The 17,418-nt window shown below is 49.7% G+C and overlaps 1 protein-coding gene across 1 annotated transcript in view; it reads right to left on the bottom strand.

Moving 5' to 3' along the window:
- Nucleotides 1-17,418, bottom strand: part of LOC135365894 (uncharacterized) — a 73,068-nt gene that overhangs the window by 45,562 nt on the left and 10,088 nt on the right. The window contains exons 3-4 of the mRNA XM_064598573.1: nt 5,797-5,992; nt 1,257-1,418 (exon numbers count right to left, since the gene is read on the bottom strand). Coding sequence (XP_064454643.1) covers nt 1,257-1,418; nt 5,797-5,992 — 358 coding nt within the window. The remainder of the gene's footprint in view (nt 1-1,256; nt 1,419-5,796; nt 5,993-17,418) is intronic.

The following is a 17,418-nucleotide window of genomic DNA, read 5'->3' as shown; positions in this document are numbered from 1 at the left end:
GCTGCATCTCATATACTTCTGGCAGGCGTAACCGAAGTTGTTCAAAAGAGAACGCTGTAGTAGTCGCCTATTATTTGCGCCAGGTTCCGGCGTGTTTGATTAATCATACTTCGTGAAGGGGAATTTCACGTTTACAATGCATAAACAGCAAGCAGCGTGTGTCTTGTGCTGCGGGAATGTCAGAGACATGCAAGCGTATGACGTGTCACGTGTAGTCACGTGGTATTACTTCGTCAGGCATCATGACGAAAGCCCATTGGCCGAAAAAGGCTGCGCGCTCCGGGATTGGTTGACAAAGTTTCGAAATTGCTGACAGCTCACTCTTTTACGGGCTCATTTGCTCAGGTGCTCGTTTGTGAAATTGCACGCACTCGTGGCTCTTGCTTGCTTCCAGAAATAGACTGTGTTTGTGTTTTGCAAGTTCGAACTTGGTTTGGTTGCAGTCTATTCAACGAACGAAACGTCCTGTACGTACGGTGAATATATGAGTCAAACATTTGAGTCTATACGTTGCATCAATAAATGTCTTAGTTATATTGGAATAACGGGCGCCAGGGGGGGGGGGATATATTTATTACAAAAAAAGGCAGGCAAAAAGGAAAGGTCAGCCAGGCATGAAAACCAGTAGAAGTCAATGGAAGCCAAGACGGGCCGAAAAGCGAGCCAAACGGAGAGGCTGCTGATTAACTGGCTGCTAGGCATCACGACGCATTGTCATTGGTCGTATGCCCAGTGTTGTCTGAATTACCTCAAACTATGGGTTCTATGGGGAGCTGTGGGCGCCTGGCTGCGTATGCGCTATGCGTATGAGTCTCATGTATTCGTTACAGCCCTATGGCTGTATGGTGGAAAGCTGCTATGCACGCAAAAGCTAGTTCCGCGACGAAACATGAAAGTCACTGAAAAGGTTACCCAGCTGTAGGACTCGAACCCACACCTTCTGGATGACTGGTCCAGGGCTCTATACCAATTGAGCTAAGCTAACAGACCTCCCCGGCGACTTCTAAGGGCGCGTCATCTGAAGGGACAAACCAGTCACTCGCTCTCACTCATCCTTCTTTAACTCTGACATTTTTGCTCACTCGATCATACACACATTCATAAGACGGGAACGACGCAAGCGACAACTGTTGAACATGAGAGAACTGATGTTCTGAGGCTGGAACAACAGGACAAATACATAAAGTTCACTCATGCAAGTTCCGCTTCCGATATAATTTCATAATCACCTACAATATTCGTTGAGACCATCTTACCGATGAGCTGTCTTCGGCAAAGTAATTACTGGGGAGGCCCACCTTATCCTGCGTCACGTGGTATTCTTGCAGTCGATAACTATCTGAATGATATATTTCGGCGTAGTCCAGACGATAGTATTTGTAGTTGTACGAATCGTAGCGGACGGTATCAAAGAAGTGCTGCGGGGAAAACTTAAGTGTCAATGATCACGTTTAAATGTTCCTTTTTCTTTGCACCTATAAGGCTGGACAGCCTCTTCTACACGTTCAAATGTGCCTACACTGCTGGGGCAATATCCCCCCGACGCGGTTCGTTCAGTGAACACCAGGGAAGTCACACCCAGACATCCCGACGAAAAGGCGGGAAGCCGAACAACGCTTACCTCTTAAGAATGAACTTCACCGCGTTGCACGCTCCTAGCCAGCCATCATCTCGAATGATATCGTCATCTGCCCTGATTTGTTGGAAGCGGCAGGCGTACGCCTTTTTTGTGGCGCTCATACTTTTCATAATTGCCACAAAAAGGGCCTACGCCTCCCGTTTTCAACAACGTCCGTCAGATGGCGACACGGTCGTATACGGAGTTCCGACAAACAAGGGGGTATCGTAATGTGTCGATCGTCTTTCTGTTTGCGTACGTGAGTGTGTGTGTGCTTTGCTTATGGCTCACCAGGTCCGCCTCATATTGCGTGTGCGTTTCCAAAGCAATTTAGAACACATCGGCGAGTGTGGTTTCAAATTGCAGATTATGTTGAACGTCGACAGAAATGTATGCGTGCTACGCAGAACAAGGGCATTGCCAAAGCCTGCCGCAAATAACTGCTTGCGAGGGTGCCAAGTAAAGAAGACACGCTATGGTACCCGACAGAATGGCGTGCGGGCAAAGGATCTCCGCGCAGGTGTCGTTGATTTTGATTGCCGTTGAACTTTGGGCGAATAGGATGCTGGGGTCTCCGGGGCTGGCTTACCATCAGGAGGGATGCTCGACGCTCTTCGTGTCGACGACGGGATGTACCGCAGCTAGCAGATAATATAGCAAAGGCTTAGCTGCTTCGGCTGATGGCAGCAGCTTGAGTGAATGCGCTAGTATGCCTCGAAAGGCATATAAAAAGGAGATGACCACCGAACAGTCAGTGTAAAGGACGAAACGCATTGGACGTTTTCTCAGCGTCAAAACGTCGCGCGTACGCCATGGCCTTGCACACGCGGCGAAGCAACGCCAGCGAGGCCACCACCCGAAACGCGTGGGACGCGTACGGAGCGAGCGACACACGCCACTGTTGCGGTATTCGTCGACCACAAATATCTGTTAGAACGTGCAGATGCTCTTCTTTCCTGTGAATCCTGCGTTCCTTCATTCCAGATACCATTAAAATGTTCACGTAAATTTAGTGTGATGGATAATGTCCCAAAAATGTATGCGAGCTGCTCATACGCCACCTTGTCTGCCATCACGACGGCCATGGTTCGGTCTATTTCTCGGAAAACGCGCCCAGACGCGCGCGAATATCTGTAGTCGACACATTCCGGCGTACACCCTCCGCGCGCGTTGAAAAACTGTTTTTTACGAGGTCACACGCACGCCGAGCGCGCGCGCGTCCTGAAAACTTGAGAAAAACGCTCCATGCGTTTAGCCCTTAAATCTCAGTGCGATATCGCGTGCAGGAAATGAAGATGTTCCAGCGTTAGTTGGCATGCAACAACAGTTGGGAGATGTCTCCTTTTTGGAAGACCAGGGACAGATGTGTGCACACTGTGGGGGGCAGAGCGGCTCCCTACACTCCAAACACAGAACTTTAGTGCTGTGCACCAACCATTGCCATGAATGATAGGGTTATCGCTTCTGATTCGAGGACAGAAGGGGGTGTACGCCCCTTTTGTGGCAATTTGTATATATGATAATTGTCACAAAAAGGTGTACGCCCACCTCTCCCATCGAATCAGAAGCGATAACCCTATTGTTCATGGCAATGGGTGGCAGACAGCGTGCTACGCGGTGAATTTCTGTTTTTAGAGTGTATAGGAGACCAAGGTATGCGATGATGGCATTTGGCTTTGTACGCGCAGAATCACGGAAATGCTGCGCAACATCAACAATACAAGAAGAAAAAAAAGAAAGAAAGATGGAAGTCACTGAAAAGGTGAAGCAGCTGCAGGACTCGAACCCACATCTTCTAGATTACTGATCCAGGACTCTAACAAGTGAGCTAACCTAACCCGCTTTGCCAGCGACTTCCAACTCTCTCAAAACTGAAACTCCATCGCATAGCACGCTCTGCGCCAATCATAGCAACGAATGATAGGGTTATCGCTTCTGATTCGAGGAGAGAGGGATGCGTATGCCCTTTAGTGTAAATTATCATACATCCAAATTGACACAGAAAGAACTCCCGCCAATTCCCACTCTCCTCGAATCAGAAGCGATAGCCCTATCACTCGTGGCAACGGTTGAAGCAGAGCGTGCTACGCGGTGATGTCCAGTTTTTAGAGTGAAGGGCACGCCATCTGTCAAGGGACAAATCACCCACTCTCTCCCATTCATCCCTCCCTCTTTCACTCTTACATTTTTCTCACTCATACACACAATCACACGACGGGATGGACGCCCGCGGCAACTGCTGTACACGAGGGAACTGATGTTCTGCGGCTGCAACAACATAGAAAGAACAAATACGTGCAGAGCATCTGTAAGTATTTGTCCTTTCTATGTTGTTCCAGCCTCAGGTATGTCAGTTCTCTCTCATGATCAACGCGACATTCCATCTACGCAGTACTGACACCCGTACGCCGTAACCACGTCTATCACACTGTTAAAAATGAACTTCACCTCATTCACCGTTATGAGCAGCATAAGTGTCATAGAAAAGGCGTACGCCTACCGTTTTCAACAAATCACGGCAGATAATGGTATCATTCGAGATTATGGTTGGCTATAGGAGCGTGCGTGCTATGCGGTGAAGTGCATTTTTAAGAGTGCAGTGTCCGCAAGGTACCGTGCATCGCAGCTTCGAATGGCCCAAAGTTTATATCGTTCTGAGTTTCACGGACTCTGTATATTTGAACACTCTCGTCAAGCTTAATGCACTTTTATCATCCGGAATCGTATCATTCGGTGCGTTGCTTTGTTGAAAATGGGAGGAGGCGCCTATCCGAGACACATTATGCTTTTGTCCCAGATACGCTCCGCCCCCCCCCCCCCGTTTTGAACCAATCCAGTCACAGTATATCATTCGGAGTGATGATGGTTGGCTAGGAGCGTGCTTTAACACTGTGCCTTACAATAACACATACTGTTAAAACAGAGCTTCACCACATACTACACTCTTAGAAATGAACTTGACCGCGTAGCACGCTTCTAGCCAACCATCATATCGAATGATATCGTTATCTGCTCTGATTTGCTGAAAACGGGAGGCGTACGCCATTTTTGTGACAATTATGAACCGCATAAGTGTCACAAAAAAGGCGTACGCCTAGCGTTTTGAACAAATCAGGGCGCACAGCGATATCATTCGAGATAATGGTTGGCTAAGAGCGTGGTATGCGGTGAAGTTCATTTTTAAGAGTGTAGGCTCCTAGCTGACCATCAATCCAAATGATATCATTCTGTGTCTTGATTTGTCGAAAATAGGAGGCGCCTATCTGGGACAGATTATCTTGTCAGAGATAGGCGACTCCCCCTGTTTTGAACAAATCAGGTAACAGAATGATATTATTCGGAATGGTGGTTGGCTAGGAGCGTGCTATGTGGAGAAGTTCTCTTTTAGCACTGTGCCTTGCAATATCATACACTGTTACAACAGAACTTCACCACATAGCACGCTCCTAGGCCACCATCATTGGAATGATACCATTCTGTGTATTGATTTGTCGAAAATGGGAAGAGGTGCAACCTGGGACAAAATAATCTGTCCGAGATAGGCGCCTCTCCCCAGTTTTGAACAAATCAGGACACAGAACGATATTATTCGGAATGATGGTTGGCTAGGAGCGTGCTATGTGTATAGCTTACGCCAAAGCGTCTAAAGGTACACTCTTAAAAATGAACTCCACCGCATAGCACGCTCCTAGACAACTATCATCTCCGATGATATCGTTATCTGCCTTGATTTGTTGAAAACGGGAGGCGTACGCCTTTTTGGTGACACTTATGCTATTCATAATTCCACAAAAAAGGCATACGCCTCTCGTTTTCAGCAAATCAGGGCAGATAAAGATATCATTCGACACGATGATTGGCTAGGAACGTGCTATGCAGTGAAGTTGATTTCTAAGAGTGTAGCAGCCCTGACGGGTATTCGGGGGGGGGGGGGGGGGGGTTCAGGATCTGTCTCAGCCCAAGCTCAGGCTTCATCGTCAATGAATATCTCCACCAGCTCCAATGCATCCATGCCATGTGATCAAATCTTCCTCCCAAGCATATTTTGGACATAACATTTTGTTGTAAATGCTACTCGTATTCCGGCAGTGCGGGAATGATATTGGAGTGACGAGCTGAGCCAGTGGGTGTTGGAGCGATGACAACATCTAAACACCGGAGTATACATGTGTACTTACATCGCATTTGTATTCATACACGTGAAACTGCATCAAAGAGTAGTCCCCCTTCCTCAAATTAACAGCGAGATGTCCGGGAGAATTTGCGGTGGTGCTGGAACGTGCAGATTTTGATCGCAGGTCGTTCCCGTTGTATATATTTACAATCACGTAGCAGTTGTCGGTATCGTGTCGATAGAGGAATTTCACCTTCACCCTGCGTTAAAGGGATAATCCTTTGAATAAAGTACCCATTTGTGCTCGTTTGGTCGCGCACCATAAAATCGCTAAAAGTGACCAACGCACTGCCGTCCTGTGCCACCCTACACTCTTAGAAACGGACTTCACCACATGGCACGCTCATGGCCAGCTATCAGCCGGAGAGAAATCGTTCTCTGCCTTGATTCGCGGAAAAAGGGAGGTGTAGTACGCCATTGTGTGACACTTACGGAGAAACTATAATCTTCACAAAAAAGTGTACGCCGCGCGCTTTCCACAAAGCGAGAATGATGACTCGGTACATAACTGGGTACAGTGGGTGGCCTTCAGCGTGCTATGCGGTCAAGTTCTTTTTTTTTAAGACCGTGGCTTTAGTGATGATCCTTTACTGCTCTGACAAAAGCTAAAGGAAAGGTTGGTGTATCCCCTGAAAGTCGGGCATCATAACTTTCGTCAGTTTCCTTGGGATTCCTCGGGGTTCAGTAATTTCACAAGAAGGGCTGAGCCACCTCAGGCCTCTAACGTCAACCAGAAAGTTTTAGTAAACCGTTGCGCAGCGAACGGAAGGAATACGCTATCCTCCACATGGGCAAGTGCGCATGCGCGGGAACGGAACCGCGGCTTCCGCGTTCCACCTCGGAACGATCAGCTCATTTTTTGTTTTTGATTTTTGTTTTCATTCCGTGCTCTACGTTGTTTTCGTCACGCAAAAACAAGATGACTGCCTGCAACACCTCGTCCATTGTCTCCCAAGTGAAGATTACCAGACAGCCGCTTCAGGAGGAGGGACCGCGTCTCCTTGCTGTGAGTAGCCGTACAACTCGTGCTATTTCGAAACAGAAACTTCTGGTCCCTGATGGTGTCCACCGAGTCCGAGTGAGCAGCAGCGTCTGCCATCACGGCGGATGATAGCGATTAACTCACCGGCAAGGGCTGTCGTCCCGTTTGTTAGTGGAACAACAATAACAAATTTATTTTCAAGCAAAAAAAAAAGAACAAGAAAAAAAAACAGAGCAGCGCACAAAACGTAGTTATATTAGACAGTTCGTTCTGAATAAGATGCCTAGACACCATGGGAACGGCAGTTTGTGTTACCACCGTTGGATGGCAACACCGAGACCTACTGTATTATAGCGGCCATACCATCATTTGGAGGCTAGCGGTGGCGCTACCCACCGGCCCGGTTATTGCGTCCTCAATTTCTGCAGTACTCCGACGTACTTTAGCTTACCTCAGTAATTCTGTACGAGCTATGAATGTCCCACGAGGGATGCTTCCTTCTAAAGTTGATTATCATCATCATTTTACGCGTTTTCAAAGGAACCATTGCTGTCGTCTGCTACGGTAGACGTACGTCCGCTTCCGCGCGTTCAAATTTCCATCGCCCAATCATGATGCAGATCTCGCTGGACGATGAGTAGCACCCTTAGCGGATCATGCGCGCAGACTCCTCATTGGGTTTGCCGATTATTGCGTGATCGCTACAATCTAGTCGGTAGTGGGCAACACAGTTCTCAGCGTTCGTAGCGTTGCCCGACGAACGATCTGCTAAAACTCTCTTGCTATCCGGTTGACGGTAGCGAACTATGCGTTAACTTTCCGTGCGTTACGGAACGGTCTGCGAAAACTCGAGAGGGGCAGCCTCCCCAGGCGCCCTTGCTTGAGAGGGCGCCGATTGAGGCAGGCCCTAGCGGCTTGTTGGACAGGATAAAGCGGGAACGAAGAAAACTTGAATTTATGATCTCGACGGCGCAGACAAGCATTTCATTTCTTTGTCTATACGGCTTCTGGCAGCAGTGGGAGGACGGGGGGGGGGGGCGCTTTAGACTCGAGAGCACGATTCTACTCTGGCGTGTGCCAGCTGCAGTCTTTGAGCTCTTTGGCTGTTGCAGCCATGTCTGTTTCCTGGTTATTCTTGTATGAAAGGGGTTTGTCCAACCCACTCTACGGTTATCTCAACTGGCGAAGAGCGAAAGACTTCCCGGGAGATTCCGGGGGATGAGTCTCGAGTTGTGTCAATCGGACTAGGTTCGAACGATGGAGTTCGCTGGTTTCGCAGCCCTGGAACGTTTGATACTGACAAGGAAGATTGGAACCTCTATGGGATCAGACTTGAAGCGGGTATACGTGCGGCAAGAGTCACTGAGGTTGCGGACTTCTAATTTCGTCGCTGGGTCCGGCAGACATCATGCTCTATACTCATCAGCTGGACATCATGCTCTACTGAGCTCCCACAGGATAGCGCGCGATGAATTTTTCAGCCCAGTCTTTGTCAGTTCGACGAAAGAAGGTTGGAAACCCAGCCCACCCCGGCGTCGCAGAAAGAGATAACACAGGCATGGCCTATCGCGTCCGGCTTTCGCTGGGAGAATGGTTTCGCTCTTCCAATTTTAGGAACTGCTACTTTTTCTACTATCACTGTGGGGTCCGGCTGTGGTAACCTCCTTTCGTCGGAGTGTGAGCGATTGCGCTCAGAAAGTCATCGCGCGTTATGGTCTTGTACTCCTTAAAACATGATGTTCGGCTATTTTTTTCGACGGCATAGCTCGTGAATATCACTGTGAATTGTCATGAATTTTGAGTGAACTTTGCTCGCTCTTCATAGTGGTGGGGTAAAAAAGTGACCTTCACTTGGCAAAGTTCCGAGTTCAGCTCGCAAATATTTACACAATTATACTTTCGATACGTGACATTCACATCTAGGAGGTGGAAAAATCCTAATAAGGGCAAACGCCGTTAACCTCATGATTCTGGGTGGCGTAGTTTCTTTTTTTTTTAAATTATAATTCCATGACACGTTTTCTGGGACGCCGTGTATATATGGACCGTCATATCGGAAGTGTTCGTCTTGCTGCCAAAAAAGCACAGTCAACAGGACGCAGTGAACGGCGAGCTCAAAGAAACGGACCTGTCGCAGTCCTTCATGGGTAACATCTCATTACGGCCGAAGCCAGTCTCATTTCGGCCGAAGGTGTTTCATAACGGCCAAAAAGAAAAAAGAAAGCATCCACCATGTTAGCAATCGCTGTGTTCTATGCTTCCCAAAATGTGTCCGAGGCGGTGTGACCCCACGGCTTCTGTCACTCACAACGGCTCATGCACACAATATTGCGACAGTGTCTCATACATCCCTCGTGAAAAATATTTTTATTGTCATAGTGTGTCACGCGATATTTGTATGTGTTACGCCATTTTCTCTCACTATTCGAGCAACATCCTACTCTTCGGTTCTGCGAGCACACTGCGTGTGTGTGTTGTGAAAAGTTACTCCCCAAGGGAGCACACTGGGAGCTCCAGGAGCCACATGACCTATGACCATGATCTTTTCCCCTGCTAGCTAGCTTCTACAGTTTACGTTCACCTGAAATAAAAAGAAGTACATAACGTGATGAACCAAAACGACATATACGCTGTTGTTTGATGATGACCATAAGACATATGCTGTCAAGCAGACTTCCTTTTTTTTGCATACATTCAATACATATTGTGGCGTGCACCTCACAAGACAAGGAAGGACACCCAGACTGACTGTCGTTGTCAGAAGGAATGCGAAACCACACTGGTACGCAGTTGAGTCCCCGTGAGCTCACATTTACTGCGCTCGACGTCGACGGGCGATGCTGATAGGCGGCCGCTACAATATTTAAGAAATTCTGGACAACACTGACAATTACGTCACAATGATGCAGCTGCACAGTCAGAAAAATATTTCAGGAGGTGTTTTACGAGGCTTTACGTGGGGTGGAGGAGTACCCCTCGTCAGTGCTCCTACAACCCCAAATATCCAGTGACACCCCCTAACTTTTTTGTCTGTGTACCCCCTACAGGAGGTGCCCTTGCGATTTCAGCTTCAGACACGTCTGTAATAATATGTTAACATCTCTAATGATATGTTATGATGAAATGACATAACTATAATTATGACCCCCCCCCCCCACACACACACACCTTTTTCCAACACCCCTCCGTGCTGGGGATTCTGGATAAACCACTGCCCCTGTTCATTTTCGGGGGGCACTACATTAGTGATTATGCCACTGCACTGATGTCACAATGTTATAAGCGTGTGCCACTTTGGGCATATCGGAATTCCTCTAAGCTACAATATGTAAATTCAGAATCAGTGTATCCGAAGGGCAAGCAGCAGATGTTGTAGCAGGATCGGTATCGCTGCCTGCTCGGCACCCGCGTTCATTCCAACTCCGTCCCTCTTGCCTGCCGGTTGTCTCCTTTTGCCTTCCTCAAGGCATCCACAAACTTGGTGACCCGGACAATGCTACCCAGCGCCCATACTTCGCAGCCCCCCGATGCTGCAACCTCCTCCATTGGCCGTGTCCGGCTCAAGCTGCCCCTCTTCCATCCGGCACATCCCAACATCTGGTTCCAGATGGCCGACAGCCAGTTCGCCCTTGCTGGAATCACACAGCAGTTAACGAAATTTCATCATGTCGTCGGTAATCTTCCACCTGAAGTCGCAGTTGAGGTACTCGACATCATTTCTACTCCTCCTGCTAGCAACCCCTATGATGCCCTTCGCAAGGCCGTTTCCGACAGAATTATGGCTTCAGAGCGCGAGCGTCTCCGGCTGCTCTTGGCAGGTGAGGAGCTTGGTGACCGCCGGCCTTCTCAATTACTTCGGCACATGTACAGCCTACTTGAAACCCGTCGCGCAAACTTCGATCAGCCCTTCCTCAAGGAGCTCTTCTTGAGTCGGTTGCCGACTTCAACTCGTATGGCACTCGCTGCTCTGCCGGATACGACTCTTGACGCACTTGCCGAAGTCGCCGATAAGGTGATCGAGATCTTCCGCCCCACAATTGCCAGCGCGTCTGCTTCACACCCCTTGGCTGCACCTTCGCCTTCCCCTTTTCTTTCCACCGGAGCGCCCCCGACACTTCCCCAGCCAGAGACCTCCGAACCCGACCCAGTCTCCCTTCTTCGCGAAGAAGTTTGGGAGCTTAGCGGTCTTATCCAGAGCCAGCTCACCTGCAATATTTCAGGTTCTCCCGGTCGCTTTCATCAGCCAAGGCGCTTTCCCCGACCACGCCATAGGCGCTCTCCTTCCCGAGCCTTGCGCGCACCTTCTCCTCCGGTATACAGCCACCCGATACCCAGGACATACCCCTCCCTTACTGTTGGTACCATTTCAATTTCGGCGCCTCGTCCCGCAAGTGTACCCCGCCCTGCGAATGGCCGGGAAACGCCACAGGGCGTCGTTAGCGGCGACTCGCGACTCCCGAGGCTGTTTCCCAAGTCGCCTTTTCTACATCATCGACCGGAAATCCAAGACCAGACTGCTGGTCGACACCGGCGCCGCGGTGAGCGTCCTCCCAGCAACGGTGGCGCAACGTCGTCAGAACCCAATTTGGCACCTCACTGCGGTTAACAACACCGGTATTCCAGTCTTTGGCCAGAAGTAGCTTACATGGGACCTCGGGCTCCGTCGCCAATTCACATGGCTTTTCACCATCGCATCGGTGAATCAAGCAATTCTTGGGGCCGACTTTCTTGGGCATTTCTCTTTCATGGTGTATGTTGCTTGCCGCCAGCTCGTCGATTCTTCCACCAACACTCGCGATCAATGGAATCAGCGCCAGCTCACGTACACGTTGAGTTCGGGACCAAGCCGCTATCAGCTCTTCAGTCCCCGTACGCGGACATCCTGAAGGAATTTCCTTCCCTCACCCAGCCTTGCGATTGGTCTCGGCCCGTCAAGCACGACGTTATCCATCGTATAATCACAAATGGTCAACCCGTCTCTACTCGGTACCGCCGCCTTGCCCTAGAGAAGCTGACTAACGCGAAGGAAGAATTTCAGCACATGATCGACATGGGAGTAGTTCGTCCATCATCCAGCAATTGGTCGTCCCCATTACATATGGTTCCCACGAAAACCGGGGACTGGCGACCATGCGGGGACTATCGGGCACTAAACTTGATCACCGTCCCCGATCGCTACCCGCTACCGAACATCCAAGACTTCGCCGTCAACTTGGAAGGAGCCACCACCTTTTCAAAAATTGATCTTACCAAAGCGTATCACCAGATCCCCATGCATCCGGATGACCTTCACAAAACAGCGGTAACAACGCCTTTCGGCTTGTTTGAGTCCGGATGCTTTTCGGGCTTAAGAACGCTGCCCAGACCTTCCAGCGATTTATTGACACCGTCATCCGTGGCCTTCCTTTTGTATTGGCATACATGGACGATCTGCTCGTCGCCAGCGCATCTCCCGAGCAACATTGCATCCATCTCCGCCAGCTCTTTTCACGCCTCGAAGATCACGGCATTATCATCAACACCCAGAAATGCGAATTTGGCGTTGACTGTCTCGAATTCCTGGGCCATCATCTTGATCGATCGACACGGCATCACGCTGTTGCCATCGAAAGTCAGGATCGTGCGAGATTTTCCCCAGCCTCAGACGTTCCGTCAGCTACGCGGATATCTTGGGCTGATAAACTTTTATCGGCGATTTATCCCCCACTGTGCATCAGTTTTGGCTCCGCTAGAGGCCCTCCTTTGCACCTCTCGTCACCCCAACAGCTCCTCTACTTTTCAATTGACAGAAGATGCAGAACGAGCTTTCAACGAATCCAATGACGCTCTCGCCAATGCGGTGTTGCTCATTCATCCGCACCACGATGCACCCACCTGTCTCGCTGTGGACGCGTCAAGTACAGCGGTTGGTGCCGTTCTTCAGCAGCTCATCCACCGGGAATGGCAGCCAATCGCATTCTTTTCCACCAAGCTTACCGCAACTCAACAACGTTATAGTGTCTTCGGCCGAGAGCTGCTGGCCGCCTTCTCGGCCGTTAAGCACTTTCGCTACTTCGTGGAAGGACGACCTTTTACCCTGTATACTGACCAGCTGCCGCTCGTCTATGCCTTTCGTGCCGCCGGTCAGCAGCACTCGCTTCGTGAGATCCGCCATCTGGCGTTTCTGGCCGAGTTCCCAGTGACGTTGGAGCACGTCAGCGGCCAGCATAACATCCCCACGGACGTTTTCAGCAGTGTGTCCCCCTTCCCGCCTTCCATGTTCTCCATGGACAGTCTTGCGGAAGCCCAGCAATCCGACGATGAGCTGAAGCTTTTCCGCCACTCCAACACGTGATCACTACGTCTCAAGGACATCTCCCTTCCTGGCAGTTCGTTGACCATTACCTGTGACGAGTCCACCGGCACTCTGCGACCTTACATTTCCAAGGTCCTTCGCCATCTCGCTTTCCGAGCCCTTCATGAGGTTGCCCACCCTGGAATCCGCGCGAAAAGGAAGTTAATTTCCGCCCGCTATGTGTGGCCCGGCATGTCCAAAGACATTCAGTTATGGGCCTCTCGGTCTATTCCGTGCCAGCGTGCCAAGATCAACGGTCACACACGTTCTCCACCGGCCCGTCTCCGCCCCCCCCCCCCCGATCGTCGCTTCCAGGTCATTCACGTGGACCTGATCGGCCCGCTTCCACCATCGGCTGGATTCAAATACCTTCTAACCGTCATCGCCCGGTTCACCAGATGGCCTGAAGCAACGCCCATACCCGACATCCGTGCTGAGATCGTGGCTGCTGCCCTCCTGTCCACATGGTTCTCCCGTTACGGTGTTCCAGACGACATAGTCACTGACCGCGGGTCTCAATTCGAGTCATCACTTTTCCTCAAGCTCTGTCGTCTGCTCGGCGCCAGAACCACAGGACCACATCCTACCACCCCTGTGCGAATGGGCTCGTGGAAAGGTTCCACCGCCAGCTGAAGACCTGCTTTCGCGCCCTGCCGAATCCCAATACATGGTCCCAGGCGCTCCCGCTCATCCTCTTGCACTTGAGAGCGTCCCTCAAGCCCGATCTTGGGTGCTCTTCGGCAGAGCTCGTTCTCGGCACCACGCTTCGTTTAGCGGCAGACCTGATCGTCCAGCAATCCCCCACTCCTGCACCTTCACACTACGCCTCCTTGCTCAGCGACGTTTTCAGGTCACTCGCCGCAACGCAGCCTCGTTACCATCACTCCCGCCCCACGCACGTGCCCTCTGCCTTGGCCACGCCCACCCATGTTTTTCTCCAGCTTCCTGCTCCTCGACGCTGCCTTCAGTCTCCGTACGCAGGTCCGTATCGCGTGGTCACCCGCTCCGCTAAGACATTCATTACTGAAGTCGCGGGACAGCACCAGACCCTTTTCCATTGACCGCTTGAAGCCGGCTCCCGTGGACCCACAGCCTGCTGTACCTCAAGCCCTCCTCGTCGACCCTGCCCTCTCTTCGGCGCCCGCGTCGGCCTTCCCGTCCCCAGCCAGGCACGTCACTTGGAGCCCTTCCGTCGCGTCTGCACCGCTCCTGAAGAAGGGGGGGGGGGACGTGTTGCAGCATCGGTATCGCTGCCTGCAGGGCACCCGCCGCACCCTCCCGGGTGATAATAAACGTTCATTCCAACACCGTCCCTCTTGGCTGCCGGTTGTCTCTTGCCTTCCTCAAGGCATCCACAAATGTTACCTGCAGGCTTCATGCTGAAACGTGTGTGCGCAAAACACTTCCGCCGTGGTGGGCGACGTCGTTAATGTAAGCATACACGCAGGACAATTGTGGGCACATGGAGTAGTTGCAGCAACCTGAAAAGGTTATATTTTTTCGTTATGTATGAGTAATAAAAAATATAACTTCCCATATGTTTCGTTTTGTCGTTTCTATGAAGCGCTACTAGGGGAACAGCTCTTGGTTGGTCACATGCAAGCCACAACGCGTGCCGATATTCCGATTACGCGATCAAAAAGTAAAAGTCTAGAACCATGCACACTTCCCCATGCAACTACTTCTCCAGCATCGTGAGACACGACACCCATGTATCCACGTACAGTGTGTGAAATGATGCGCAGGAATGAAAAAGATGCCAACATACCTGTAATCCAGTGTCTCATAAGTTTGCTTCGATTTTCCGGCAGCTACCATGAAGTGCAATGCATGATTTACAAGTTTCGTTTCGCCATGTTCATTGCACAGTGCTGCACATTTCGCAAGCGTCACGCAATCCCACGTGACCTCTTTTTGATCACTGAAAATAACTCGCGTCACGAACGTGTATGTTCATCTCAGCGCTAATCACGTTTTGCCAGCTATAGAAGGAGGGGGAATCAATACTCTTTCTTTCGTGTCATGATAAATTATTGTTTTGCTACTTTCACGCTCTCACTTCGGATGGTGTCTAGCAACGTTGGTTATCTCGTTTCCTGTGTCAGCGAGAAGCACGTCGTAAACTACAACCACTACAACTCTGCAACTGCTGCTCCGGAACAACAACAACGGACAGATATATCTATCGATTTGTAGTGCTGTAACGTGCAAATTAGCGCACTTAAGCGGCTCTTTATTTTCCGTCGTTGTCTTTCGAGCAGCGCGTGTTGTTCCAGTGCAAATTGAGTTGAATGAATCGTCACATGCCCAACGTATATCGCGCAGTGTCTACCAAGGCCGAGAACCAAGAATTCTGGTGAGTTATGTTTTCGCAGACTGGTCTTGCTTAGCAGTGTGCTATCCACACATAGTTGCATTCTCATACGAGTAATTTAACTGAATCAAAACAGTCCAAGAGCTCGGTATGGGTTACTACCCAGTCAGCCATATACAACCTTAGGATGTCCCATGGAGTAACGACCTCGGATAACCAGACGTCCTCAGGACGTCGGGAAACTTCCCACGGATGGAAATTGTACTAACATAGTTTGTTCAATGTTACCGCCCGAACCGGTCTACAGGACATCCTGGCCGACGAACAGAGGACACATTTTGGATAATTTGAGGCATGCAGGGGGCCGTTCTGTGGTTATCCTGTGACAGGTTTTTATTGGGTTCTACAGGTACTATATGATTTTATTTTATTTCTCTATTTTATTTACTTGTGGTGGTTACACAGTAAAGACAGCATATACAGAACAAAGAACGTTTATTACACAATAAGAAACTTCAAAGCGGCACATCTGTGAGTGCTACAGTCCCTTAGTCTGGAGGAATGTAGTTCGCGTGTAAGTCAGCTTCCATTTCTTCACTGCAAAAGAACAGGTTTCAGATTTTTCTGGAGCATCCTAGCTATAGCTTTCACAACACTGAGCATAGTTTATTTTGTCACCGTCAGTTAATTCCATGCGTCGTTCTAGACCTACACAGGTACATTTGTCACAACGCAAAATGCACCTCTGAACCAGGCGTACGACCTGCATCCAAATCAGAAATACTACCTGAAAACACTTCGCTATCCGAAATATATGGCACTCTGACAGGACAGGTGTACCCAGTACCCACCTCAATCACCGATGTTACCGCTTGTGCGAACACCGTTTTTTGCTTGACATATCCGTAGCTGATGTTCTCAGCTGTTGTGATAACTTGGAGACCGCAATATGGCGGCCGGCTCCCTGCTGCCTGACCTGTTGTGGAAGACGAATATGAGCTGCGTCTGCTCGCCGTTCTGTTTTTGCATAGCTTACCTGTACACGTTGCTGCTTCAGCGATACTTTAACTGAAGTGTGCACAAGTACCAATTTGTGTAGCTGACACACTCATCGACGGGCAAACTGGTCAAAACCAACCGCCACGGCCGCCTGCCCACTGTTGCCAGCCGTGAGCTGCTCTCGATTTCGTGCATGATCTCCTACCCCAGTCAAAAATGCGTCGCGGTAATGAACTACATTTTGGGATCACGAGCACCAACAAAGCAAACTTGCGAGTCAGGTACACTAGATTAATGCTTATTGAAGTCGCAGCACTAATTCTAATCGAATTTCACTGCGAAGCCTTACCTGACACGGATGCCCACACGGCGTCCTCTGTCCATCCGACGTCCGTAGTTCATTGTATAATTTCGGGACATTAAATATCCTTTTAGGGTATCCTACGGAGATCTATAGGACATCGATTCAGGTAGTTTGTTCTGGGATAATAACTGGACATCCGTAGGACAGATGTGGTTGACTGGGTAGGTTTGCACCGTTTGTAGTTCGTTGCGCGTTTAGGAACAACCAATTCACTCCAAGTTAAGACACCGATTGAGACTTTGGCCGTAACGAGACACTTGGAGATTAAAGGATTATCGGCCGTAATGAGATAAAGTCGTCCTTCATGTGGCGTCACTGTCACTTGCATTATATAGGTGGCATCTTGTTTTTCTGTTTTCTGTTGTTGTTGTTTTTTTTTCTGGGCACGTTTTGTAACTTGCACTGCGCACTGTTTCGACCTACGTTGGCACCACAAAAATATTCTGCTTGGCATGTTGTGCTACATGTTGAAACCAGGCCGTATTTTCAGATCAAAAGATGGAAGTCACAGAAAATGTTATTCAGCTCTATAGGACACGAACATTTGTCCTCTCGCGTGTTTTCAGAGGTTCAAAAGACATCCCACATTTAATTACGTAGGCATAAAATCAATTATTCGTAATAGCAGCAATA

This window comes from Ornithodoros turicata, chromosome 8, assembly GCF_037126465.1.
Source record: "Ornithodoros turicata isolate Travis chromosome 8, ASM3712646v1, whole genome shotgun sequence".
NCBI lineage: Eukaryota > Metazoa > Arthropoda > Arachnida > Ixodida > Argasidae > Ornithodoros > Ornithodoros turicata.
This window is presented reverse-complemented; position numbering and strand designations above follow the sequence as displayed.